The sequence below is a fragment of the Anguilla anguilla genome, chromosome 9 (genome assembly GCF_013347855.1).
Source record: "Anguilla anguilla isolate fAngAng1 chromosome 9, fAngAng1.pri, whole genome shotgun sequence".
Lineage (NCBI taxonomy): Eukaryota > Metazoa > Chordata > Actinopteri > Anguilliformes > Anguillidae > Anguilla > Anguilla anguilla.
In genome coordinates, this window is record NC_049209.1 from 13,684,337 (window position 1) to 13,697,424 (window position 13,088).

General features: G+C 43.7%; 1 protein-coding gene across 1 annotated transcript in view; it reads left to right on the forward strand.

The window, feature by feature from the left end:
- LOC118235212 (dystrophin-related protein 2-like) overlaps positions 1–13,088 on the forward strand; it is a 77,572-nt gene that overhangs the window by 50,412 nt on the left and 14,072 nt on the right. Inside the window, exons 5-14 of the mRNA XM_035432357.1 lie at positions 557–677; positions 1,009–1,277; positions 2,214–2,360; positions 3,549–3,627; positions 3,939–3,999; positions 7,871–7,932; positions 8,315–8,389; positions 9,045–9,246; positions 10,068–10,153; positions 12,483–12,640. Coding sequence (XP_035288248.1) covers positions 557–677; positions 1,009–1,277; positions 2,214–2,360; positions 3,549–3,627; positions 3,939–3,999; positions 7,871–7,932; positions 8,315–8,389; positions 9,045–9,246; positions 10,068–10,153; positions 12,483–12,640 — 1,260 coding nt within the window. The remainder of the gene's footprint in view (positions 1–556; positions 678–1,008; positions 1,278–2,213; positions 2,361–3,548; positions 3,628–3,938; positions 4,000–7,870; positions 7,933–8,314; positions 8,390–9,044; positions 9,247–10,067; positions 10,154–12,482; positions 12,641–13,088) is intronic.

Here is a 13,088-nt window from a genome sequence, read left to right on the forward strand (position 1 = left end):
ACAGGCCACCAATTGAGTTTACCAGCATCTGAAATTATGCTGTAAGATGCCTCTCCACAGAGAGAGTCAATCAATTTCCTCTTAGTTTATGGAAATTGGGGGGAAAAACTCGGAAAATCCGATAAATGCTCAATATGAGTAAATGAGAAGGCCAAGACACATGAATGCTGACTGCTCATTCTCTGTTTGAAGGCACTGTCATATTTAGGCACCCTCTCTGCAGGAAATAAATTCTTTAGCGTGGGGTAAAGAATAGCTCTAAGTAGCAAGTAACTAATTACATTAGCTTCACATTCGAGGACTTCGAATGCATCTACGTCCTGCCAGGAAAATGTACTGCAAACTGTCACCTTACCACTAGAGCCCTTCACTCTTGGAACACTGCTGCTTTTCCTTTTTTTCCCCAGTACCTGTATACTTCCTGCATACTTATACATTGCCTGTATGCCTGTACTTTGCCTGTATGCCTATGTATCTCCTGTATGTGTGAACGAGTGGAGGGTGCCGTGTGGGTCTCTGTGCTGAATTCACCGCTGTCTGTGATTCACATCCACAGGCCTTCGTGGAGGATGTGAGGTCCAGGGGTCCCATTATCTACTCGGTGCTGGAGTCGGCTCAGGCCTTTCTGTCACAGCACCCCTTCACCGAAGCAGAGGAGGCGCTCGCTGACTGCAAAGGTTTGCTCGCAGACCCACTCTGGGAATTACTGTGGTGAAATTCACTGTCATCTTGAAAATCCAACAAGTTTCCACTTTTTGAAAATACCTGCACTCTTGTATGATGTATCTTTCTGGAAAAGACATAGAATAGAAACTATGGTTCTGTCAATTAAAAAGTTGACACAAAACATGTTAATACTTTGGAAATGTTGATGTTTCATTAGTTGACTGTTGACTCCCTCCTAATGCTACTTCTGTTGGATAGGGTCCATCACAATCATTTGCTGACCAATAGGGGGCCTACCCCACCCCACCCCACCCCACTCCCTCAAACCCCACCCCCACACAGATGTCTCATCGCCGAGACGAATCCAGAACGTCAGCCGCTCGGTGTGGAAGCAGGCCAGCGTGGTCAGCGACCTGTGGGAGAAGCTGACGGCGCGCTGCCTGGACCGCCATCGGCACATGGAGCGCACACTGGAGAGGCTGTTGGAGGTGCAGGGCGCCATGGGGGAGCTGTGCGCAGCGCTGGACCAGGCCGAGGAAGTGAGGGACGCCTGGGAGCCTGTCGGGGACCTCTTCATCGACTCGCTGCAGGATCACATCGACGCCACCAAGGTTTCCCGCACCTTTTATTTGTCACCTTAAAGCATGAGTCTGATGCCCAAATAAGAGCATATCAGTGTGTAGAATCATCTCGAATCAGCTGTGCTTTACAGTCTGTAATGGATAAGGTTATTGGACACTGGGGAAGGAAACTGATCCTTGCTTGTCTGGTTTTAAAGGTCTTCCAGTTTATAATAGCATAAGTGCAATAGCTGAATGCTGCAGCAATATCTGCATATAAACAGGGCAGCAGTAGCAATGATTGGTAAAGCAGGCCTTCACAAAGCACGAAACAATTTAATCTAATTACATCATCAGTGATTTACAAATTCAGACCAAAGTGCTTGGGTTTGTTCAACTCGATCAATTATTAATACTGCAATTATCTTTAAATGCATCTTAATGCATCAAGAAGCCCTGCCTTATCTTGCCGCAGGGAAATGTTTTGAGTGTACACAAAAGCCCATCACCATATTTCATGGCTGACAAATGCACAAACAAAGACAACTGTTCTCTTGTCATGAAAAGCCATTATCAAATATTTTGACGTGAGACATGATTCTCGAATGATAATGAGGCAGCTTGTGATTATCACTGCGGCTGATCAGATCATAACTTGCCCTCCCATCCAGATACCTTATGTGGAAATGAATACATCGTTATCCGCACATTGCTTGCTGCGCTGTCGCCTATCGCCTCCGTAATTCTCAGAACAGCCTTGTCAGCTGCCTGGCTAAAGAGAGGCCTCATGTTTATGCCATGAGCCAGCTGCCGGGATCACATGAAAGTAGTCTCTGTGAAAACCCGGTAGTTCAGAGCAACGAAAACATCCCGGGGGATCATTAGCGGTGTTTTGTTTGTACACACTTGAAGAGTTGGCATGGAGATTTGTGCTGCCCTCCAGCTCCCCTGCGGAATTGGGAACGTGAATGATCATTGCCCCCCCAGCTGTTCAAGGACGAGCTGACTCAGGTGAATGAGGCCATGAAGCAGACCAATGACCTGGCGCACCAGCTGGCCACCTCCAACGTCCACCTGTCCGTGGAGAACGCGCGCGCCTTGGAGCACCTCAACAGCCGGTGGAGGCTGCTGCAGGTAAACTGCATGCATGCGCGTACGCGCGGCCGTTGCGCTGACCTCCCTGAACATCCGCGCGGGTGACCGTAAGCCAAGCAGACCTGTTAATCAGAGGAGGCTACAAAAAATCCTTCAGCATTTAATGGTTGAGTGGTGGTGGAGTGATTGACAGGGATTTCCCACCCACGGAGTGTATTATGCATGCTCAATGCTCCTGTGGGGAAGTGGAGGTTTCTGCACCATTCAAGGCTAAGAGACCTAAATACTCCTCTCTCCTTCTCCTTGTGGCTCTACACGCTCTCTCAGCAGAAGTTCTTCTGCTAAATAATGCGTTGAATGCAAAATTGGTTATACGAGTAATCTGAATTAAAACCGTCCTCCAGTGACAAATATAATGCATTTTAGGGGCTCATTTCCACTGTTTTCCTATAATATTTTAGACCTTAATAAATTATTGATGCGGCTTCAGATGGCAGAACATCACGCTGTAGTGTGTGGGAGTTGTTCAGTGGTGCTCAGGGTAGATGCCGCCACTTAATGTTTTGCGTGCAAGTTCTCCAGAGGCCTCAAACCCCCCCCCCCCCAGTGCATGCAGATGCATAAACAACATATGTAAACAGATAAGGGGGGTTTGTGTGCTGTGAACACCGAGGAAAAATATGTTTTCCATCCCGATTGTTTCATCTTGTATTCACTGCTCTCTTTTCTGATTTGCCTGAGAAAACAGAATTTCTGTTGGCGGACATGCAGGCTTTGGATGTGCAGTCGGATGTTCTGACATTTGCTGGCATTCATTTGCACAGTAAAGCCAGTACCCTGTAAATAAACTCAAATTAGTCAGCCTAAATCCCTCTGGACCTGTGTGGCAGAAAAAAGCTGTCCAAAAACCAGACGATAGAGAGAGGAACTTATTTGTGCCCTGAAATCCCCTCTACTGAAGTCTGCACCATTGCCCTCCCCTGCAAATGCATTTATTCTAGTACGAATGGCTGCCTTTGTGTGAATGGAATTAAATATTTGCTTTTCCCTTCCCTGTTTAAAAAGGGAAAATAAGTTTTTTGTTGTTGTTGTTGTTGATCTCCTTTATTGCCAGGACCTGGGCATTCCATCTTCAGCCTGTAGAGATGGGGTTTTGGGATTGGCCAGCTGGCTCAGTCTGCCTCTGTCCCCCCAGGTCACACTTGTTTGTTTGTTTGTTGGTTTCAGGGTTCTATTGAGGAGAGACTGAAGCAGCTGCAGGATGCCCACAGAGACTTTGGACCTGGATCCCAGCATTTCCTGTCCAGTAAGATTCCTCTACTGCTTGAGTTCTTTCACCATTGTACTGTGTGTCATTTTCGGGGTGGGAGGACAGCCCACAGCAGCATGGGATTTCTTCTGAGGGTCAACCAGAGCCAGAAAGTCTGGATCAAAACTATAAACTTCGCTATTTATTGATTAGTTAGCTGGTTAATTAACTGCATGGTATGATAAAAATACATTTGTTCATATTGCTGGTCCCAAGGTCCCATGATCGCATGTATTGAGCATCTTGAGGTTTTCTGACCTCTGATATTGTTCATTTGCAGAGGTTAATCTGTAACCTACTTCTGGCAGGTTCCGTGCAGATTCCATGGGAACGCGCCGTCTCCCCTAACAAGGTGCCGTACTACATCAAGTAAGTCCAGGAGCTAAAGGTGTGATATTAGGGGAGAGGAGGACACGGCTTAACCAGTTGTCCTGACCTAATGGGACAGAAACCAGTGAGCGTGATTCCACACGATTCCAAACCCCATTCATCTTATTGTTTGGGAAAGGAATGGAACTTTTATGTTGCCAGCTGTAGTGGAATGAGTGGGTCACAGTCAGGGTAATTGGAAAGCAATCTTGTTGAGCCTCCCCTATTGAATCCCATCCCAGAGATTAACTTCTATTTTCTCTTCAGCCAAGACACTTACAGATCTAGTAAGCCTGAGTAAGCACATTGGTACTAAGGGTCCTAAATTGCTTGTGTGGAGTGGTATTGAACTCACTCTGTCTTCCTTTAGGCATTTAACTGTGATCTCCATCAATACCCAGTCTGCTCATTCATGCTGCACTGTTTGTTTTTTACTTTGATGAGTGAATCTTTAATATTGTTCTTGTCTCTGTTTGCACACTCTGCAAACTGACATTGTTTCTTAACCACATTAGTATAACAGTTTCAGTAGTACTATAATATTGTCTCTACCATGTGATTGTAAATGCTTTAAAGCCCCCTGAGACTTACCATGTTGCCAGTGGCAAGAAAGGCAGTCCTCCTAATCTATTAAATACTTCTTAATGTAATTTCAATCCGTTTAAAATTAAAAAGCAGATTCAAAGAGGGGTAAGATTTACCATAAATCTACCAATGCAAACTAAAGCACTCCTTCCATTCTTTGGTTGGTAACTTTGACTGACAACATTGTAGAGCGAATCAGAAAATCCCGTTCAGAAACTAAAGCCTCTTTCACAACGTCAGACCATTAAATTCCTATGGAGGGAGCACCCAACTTTCCAGCAACGCTGAGCCTGGCACAGTGTACAGCTGAAAAGTCATAATGATAACTTTAAACTTGTTAAAAGCTGATATTTTGTAGCATGCCCAAACACATCACAGCTTTTTATGAAGCAGGCAGATAAACATGGAAGAACATTTTGGGTGAAGGATAAGAGTGAGTTCCCCTGGCATCACTCTCACCTCAAACAATCAATTGCTTGTGGCCGTAGTAAAAGGAGAAAGGGGCATCGTTGAACTCAATGCTGTATGGAAATGTAGTCCACTTGCAGACTCATCAGTTTTTCAGTTATATTTGTATAGTGCTTTTTACAGACAACTGTCACAAAGATTCTTTACAGAATGGCAGAAAAGTGTGAAAACAAGGCATGGACCCAGCAAACAAACTGGCAAAAACCAAGCCTAAACCCCCAAATAGCGAGCATGTGAGGTATACAGGGGGAGCCCTCCCTCAACTGGCTGGCTTGTGTAATGTAGTGGTAGAATTGATGTAACAAAAAAATAATATGGAATCAATCACAGCAAATAAAAATTGAGGTAATAAACGAACTGGAGTAGTAGCAGTAAACATGTTCACTGGACATAGTATGCATTGTACGCAGTATGACTGATTGTGGGACGGGATAGCGATGCCAGAAGCAACGAGAAGACGAGCGACGAGAAGCAACTTCATGATCGCCTCCGTGTATTTCAATGGGAGCCAATTTTCCGCATCTGCAATGAATGCTGGGATAGCTGACAATGCGAGGCAAGTCGGTGTCATTACCAGGACGGTGGAGCTGCCCAGACACTTTGTTTCCCGTTCAGATGTCATTTGTATGAAATTTGCATGAATCAAATTTGTATGTTATTGGATTCAAGGCTAAGCATTCGTAACCATGTGCTTATGCACGTAGGGTCTGCGTTGGACATTATTACCTGTTATTTTAGCATGCTGGCTAAGCTAACTAGTTAGCAAAAGGACGTGAACTGTAGAAAGGGCCTTTAGACAGGCCTGAATGGTAGGCGTAGCACAAAGAAGAAGCTGGCAGTGTAGCAATGCACTGGGGTTATAACTAACATTTGATCGGAAACAGCAATTACTGTGACAACAGACATTATGAATAGCCCATTGTGGTTTATTCCTTACTTAATGCAACCACAGGAAACTCTTCATCACCCTAAATGACTCAAAAGAGATTTCTAGGAAGCACTGGATACAAACAAGAGGATCAAAATTTGTCAGGAACTGACAGCTGTCACCTATATGAAGTTATCAGGACAGAATCGACCCATTTGAGGATTGGTAAGTACTTCTGTATATACAATATGTACAGTGCACAGTAAATTAATCTTTGTATGATCTATATATCATATTCTGTGTGCACATTGTGTGTGTTTAGTGTAAAATGGGTACTTCTGACTGCTTGTAATTTCACATTTTGTGTCTGAAATGTATGTTGTTTACATTGTTTATAATTTGTAATATAGGTGTCAGCATTCCATAACAACTTTTTAATGTCTATTTTATGTCTATTTTAGTGTGTGGCAGGAAGATGGAGCTCAAGCTCAACTGAAGCACTTCCACTTCAGATGCTTTGGGTTTTGCTTCAGCACCTCCCACTGTGCTGTCAGCAGCTTGGGCTTCAGCATCAAGAGGTCACTATCCTCTGCCAGCACGGAATAGAGGAAGAAAAGGAAAAACGAGCCACAAGAGACCACAGGGACTGTGAATACTGCAGGGCCACAGGGCAGGGGTACAAGATAAAAAGCTGTGGAAGTGCAAAGAGTGTCAGGTGCCTCTCTGCAGCCTGGCATAGTTAGGCTAGTATACATAGTTGGTTATAATTTATTTGTTTTATAGTTTGATGCTTGGCACAGTTTTGTTTTTTGATTTGGGTATGCTTTGAATTATATAAGATCTTTTTGTGTGATGTGCGATGTTGTTTTTTGGTTGTTGTTTTCTCATGCCACGGCCTTGGTGTGAGAAACATGAATAAAAAGTGTTGGAACACGTAGTGTGTGGGCTGTGTATTATAAAATACAAGAATTCACATACATTCACATACACATACATATTTTTTTTAACAGAGGGGGAAAAAACGTTTTCAGAAAAATCCGTATACGTGTATAAGTTTCATAGTTTGTTCATATAGTCCAGCCTGTTCTGAAAAAAATGAGCCATGAATTGATGGTAAAGGTAAAGGCAGACTAGAGTTAAAAAGTAAGAAGAGGGAAAATCTTCCAAAATATTCTTAAATTTGTGCTGGTAGAGGAACTGGGTAGCACTTTTCTCAAACCATATGGCATGATGAGAACATTGCACTGTCATAAGCTTGACATAACATCTTCCAAACCCAGTCATGACAGTGGATTACGGCTTGTGAGTGATGTCATTGCACAGACATAATGTGTATCGCAATCACTTTGTGTAACAGTTATGTTTATATCCCCACAATGCACACGCAAAATACAAAATAAAAAAAAAACTGGTGTATACATTATGATATGACAATTGTACTGAGCGGTAATGCACTATTGTAGTTGGTCATGACAAGTGTAATGTCAAAGTCATGGCAGTGTTATGTAGGCTTTATGGTGTATAGTTCAAATATAGTCAGGTGTTACGAGATACTGTTAGGCAGCCAAATTGAAGAGCGTTCTTAGTGGACAATGACTGCACAAGTCACTTCCAGGTTCTCCCATGCTGCTCATCAGAGGCATGCTTGTTTATTCATTCTTCATCTCCATTTATAAAAGCCTTTATATGTCCCCCACAACATGCTGTACGGTTAGAACACATGTTGCCATAGTGATTATATTTTCTGCATGGTTCTGTGTTTAAGTGTTTGAACTTTAGAGACCTCTCTCTCTCCTTCTCTCACACTTTCATTTGTTTTCTCTTTCTTTCTCTGTGTGTTTGTCTCATGTTCATTTGCATTTTTTGGCATGAAATACATTTTTTGGACATTTTGGCAGAGTTAACAATTAATAACAGCATAGAAACAATAATTACTCTTTCTTTGTTTAGCCATCATGCTCAGACAACCTGCTGGGATCACCCAAAGATGACAGAGCTGTACCAAGCACTGGGTAGGATAACAGTCTTCTCTCCTCTGTAGCTGTCAGGTGAAGTCCTGAATCTTTACACTTTCTTACCTTGCTTGTGGAAATCTTTGCCACCCCAGAGGCTGTGACATGACTCATTAATCTACACATGCAGTTCATGTGAATGTAACTGACTTTGATTAAAACGCATTCAGACGTTAATCTACTCTGACTGGGGGTGGCTGAGCCACCAGCTAACATGCACCGATGAAGCTTCATAACAACGCGTCCGATGGAGATGGGTGTGCTGGTAATGAGGGAGTGCGAGATCGTCTTGGCTCCAGGGAAAGAGGCGTCCATTTGTCTTACCTGCTCCCTCTCGTCTGACTTTTTCTGTTCCTCTTCCCTCCCCTCCTCTCATCCTCAGCCGATCTGAACAATGTCAAGTTCTCGGCGTACCGGACGGCCATGAAGCTGCGGCGGGTGCAGAAGGCCTTGCGATGTATGTGTTGGGTACCCTTCTTTGCCTGTCATCCTGCAACCCCCACCCCCTCAATGTCGCCAGAATACTTGTCCTTATTAGGGCAGTGTAGTGCCATTTTGGATAGTTTGCTGGAATCGAAAACTTCAGTCAAGTTCAGTGCAGCCGCAGTCTGGTCAGAAGGCCTTGGGGGCTCAGCTGTTTGGACTGATTAAGTCCAAAAATTGGTCCCAGGAAGTAATTTGGGGATAATGAAGTCCTCCCTCCTGGTCCTTGGAGGGGCCTATTCTGGTTGTACCTCATTGCTGGCTGCCTGTCAGCGCTGATGGTCTTTGTTCTGTCTGTCCCCTGGGGACAGGCCTTGGTGTTTGCTGGAAAACTGCAAAGCAGATCATAGCTTGCTTTCTCTGTTGGTCCCCAGGCTGGGCTACTTAGGATAACTAATTAACTGGCTATCATGACTGCAGACTGTTAGATTTTCACGTATGATTGGTGGGGGTCTTTCATAAAAATGAGGTCAGGACCATAAACCGAGGCCCTGCCTCTACCTCTATTCATTGCTATTTCAGTAAATCAAGACATCAGGAGAACAGCCACTGTATGTATAATCTAACAGAATTGAATGTGAGGTTCTTGCTCTGCCTTTCTGAACCTGCATCTGTCCGCTTGCACGCAGTGGACATGCTGAGCCTGGGCAGCTTGACGGACGTGTTCCGCGAGCAGGAGCTGCAGCACGGCGAGCACGTGATGGACGTGGTGGACGTCATCCGGGTGCTCACCGGCCTGTACGAGCGGCTGGAGGAGGAGCGCGGGGTCCTGGTCAACATCCCGCTGTGCGTGGACATGTGTCTCAACTGGCTGCTCAACGTGTACGACAGGTAGGCCCACCCCTAGCCTTGCCCCTGCCTCTCCTTCAATCTTATCCTCACCCATGACCTTGATCTTGCTCCCCCCCCCACCATGGTGCTGGTAGCTCCGCGGGGGTTGTCCGATCAGCGTGCCCCCTGCCAATCACAGTGCCGAGAGCGGGATCCTATGGCACGCAGGCGTCTCACTAAAGGAAGTGAGCACCAGTCCAATCAGGGCCAATTGACAGTACAAAAAAACTCCTCTGTTTGATTGTGAAATGACCCACCGCCTGGTGCTTGATTGAAATTCTGAGGTGCTATTACAGGAGAACAGAAGACAGACCCCAGTCTTAATTCAAAGTCCATCTTAATTTAAGTAGGTGGCTGTGAGCTACCTTTTGCTAATGAGTGTAATATCTGTACTTTCCCCATCAATTCTAATAATTGCTTTTTTGGTGCTGTTTTTTTTTACTATTGTCTGTGTTCTGGTCTGCTGTGTGAATATGGCAAGGCATGTTTATTTTTTGACAGCATTTCTCAGCTGTCTTCAACCTATTATATGCTCAGTGTCTAAGACAAGGGTTATGTGGTCTTATTTAAAAAGGGTGTGTGGGCTCATAAAATAACAACATTCTTTCTGACAGCCAACAATCTTCATCAGCTGTGTTGTGAAATTAGGTCATATTTATTTTTTGTGTTTAATGTTTGCATTTTTATGTTTGCTTTGTGTGTATCTGTGTGTGGGGGGTGGGAGATTGTAGTCATTCAATTAAGGATATGTCTTTGTTTTTGTGTCCGTAAGTTTTGGCGGTGACTTCCAATGTACCTGAGTTACTCTTTGCTTTCTCTAGTGGCCGGAATGGGAAGGTGAGAGTTCTGTCCTTCAAGACCGGGCTGGTGTGCCTGTGCAATGTGGATGTTCAGGAAAAATACAAATGTGAGTGCGTGAAACGTGAGCTTCTGGTACATTTGCATTCATGACATCCTCGACCACCACGCAACACACAAATAATGGCATTACATGTGTCCACTTACTTAAACCTGTATCTTTATGTTCCAGAACACACGTATCTAAGCTGTTTCAGAAGGCCTGCTGCTGTTAATCTCCTTTTCTCTGGGGGGCTTTTCTATTACTGAAGTTGTTTTAGATTTTTCAGTTAGCGGTGAGATTTTTATTGGTGAACTGCTATAAAGGGGGGACCTTTATGGCTGATTTTATGAGCAGGCGCTTTAAATTGTGTTACAGAGGGGAGAAACGTGTCCATGTGCTTTAGCTGGGCTTCAGAATGCACAATGGGGGAAGAGAGATCAACACTGGGTCTATAGGGTCAGTGGCATACATTTACTACACAGGGGCATGCTGGGATTGGTTGTTAAAATCTGGGTCTTCATGTGCACTCCCTGTGAATTACATCCTTATCAGTGAGAAATTACAAAGGCTTTGTGCAACACAGCTGAAGGGTCAGACAAACTTGGGAAATTTGGGAATTGTTGACAAGCGTGCTGTGGTCTCCTCTGAAGAAGGCTGAGAGTCACCTGTATCTGCTAGGATTCAGCTTCTCATCCAGTTGCACTCATAGCTAGCTATCCTGGACTATACCTTGACTAACTACCACCACTCTGTATATTTCACTCTAAATCCATCCCCTCCTTTTTCATGACACTTGTTACATGTTCCCCCATCCCAGCACTTTTTGGTAATTAGTATTTGTCGTAATACTGTAGCTTATTCTTCTGCCTAGTTGGCTTTGCAGAGGTTAGGTCAGAATAGTGTTCACTGTGTGAACTAAACTGTGTTCTTGGCTAGAAATAGCTGTACAAAATACGTATTGTATCTTATTGAACCTGTGTTTTGTAGTTGCCCATGACCATGAAATGCGCTTTTTGTTACTTCGCTTTGGATAAAAGCGTCTGCCAAATAAATGTAATGTAACGTAATCTATCCAATCCAAACAAAATGATCGTAAATCATTTGTAAATGTACATTTATGCAAACAATGTGGAATTTATCGTATGTCAGTTTGTTTCTAGGATTCAAATGGATTTCACAGGTGCTCTAAGTTGTTTGTACTGTGTACGTAAATGAAAAAACACAGTTGTTTTGCATGTTTGTGCTTTTATTATTCCATTCATTCATCTTTTATTTTGATTTAAAAATGTGTAGCAAAATTATTTTAATAAATTATATTTCAACTGAATATTATATTATAATAGTTTAAATTATTATATGAAAATCACAATTGGATTCAACATTAAAAATTTGATACTTCATTTGTGTAATCCTGATTAGGCTAATAGATTAAATATAAATTCCATAAAACACATAAACGGAGTTAGCTATAAATAGGGCGCAAAAGTCGTCGCGTAGGCCTTCATTGCTATGGCTGGTCTTGCTTTATTAGGAATAACGATTTTCTTTGCCCCCTGTTTCATGACAAACCATTTTTGTTTTACCAGTTGCATAGTATGCGGCACTTGAGACACAGAGTTTACAACAACAGCTAAATCTTTCCAGGCATTAGCCCTCCCCAGCACCCATACTCCACTTCCATTAACAGCACTTCACTCTCTTCTATTTGTTAGCTTATTTCCAGTTGCATGAAATTTACACATGGTTTTACAAAAATGTTAATTAATGAGGCCCATTGTGTCTATTTTTACTCTTCTAAACTTGAATGGCAGAGACAGAGGGAACACTGGGTCAAACCCTGTTAATCTGCTCATTTGATTTCCTTTCCTACCAGGAGAGAAAATGCATGCTTATTGACTCAAGTGACCCGCTCTCAACATCATCTCCACTGATAGACAGCAGGCAAAGATCCCTAAGCCTGTACTAAGCACATTTCAGCAATAGGCAAATACCTGAAATGTGCCAATGAGAAGGAGTGAATTAGAGCTGTCCGTCTAATTTCCAGCATGCAGATTGTCCTCGGCCTTCACAGTGTCCTCACTGTCTGGAGAGCCACTATCACTATGGAGGTCTTTCTATGGTGCTTTTGCATGGTCTGTATTGGTACTCCGTTTCAGCAAGCTATGCTCTAGCAAGCTATGCTAATAAAGTAATAAGTAATTGTCATTCCTTATTTCCCCATCTTTCTGTCAACTTCATGCATTTCAGTGGTGCAAACTTCTTGCGGACCAACTAGTCATACCTGAGGGGGTCAGGCTCTAACACTGTTCTGCGTGTGTGCGTGTGTGTGCCTGCGTACGTGTCTATGTGTGTGTACGTGTCTGTGTGTGTGTACGTGTGTGTGTGCGTGTGTCAGATCTGTTCCGCCAAGTGTCGGGGCCCGGTGGGCTGATGGACCAGCGCCACCTCAGCCTCCTGCTGCACGAAGCCGTCCAGATCCCTCGGCAGCTGGGCGAGGTCGCGGCCTTCGGGGGCAGCAACGTGGAGCCCAGTGTGAGCAGCTGCTTCCGCATGGTGAGCTCTCCCGCTGCGCCCTGTCAATTCCTGTTATGCCCTGCCACTTACTTCCTGTGAATGCGTCAGATTCTGTTGGATTTCTCATTACGTTTCTTATTATGTGTCATGCATTCCGGGGAATTTAGCGCTAGTGAAGTAAAAATTATCAAGCAAATATATCTACTGTTAGTCTGTAAAATTATGATTTGTGAAATGTGTGCAAGGCAGCTGTTAATTACTAAAATGTCCAGTGAAACTGGTTTGCTGCAGCCATTTATGATTATGCAGGTTTACAATAGGATTGTCGGGGATTTTCCACAGCACTTTAGACATTTTCTTGGTTCTGAGACACTGATTAGCACTAGCTGTGTATTGTACTAATCAGAAGTTTTGGAGTAAGTGAAGATTTATTGCTATTTTTGAACAGCTTTATGCTTTTAAGGGCTTTTCTGAAGGACCTCATACT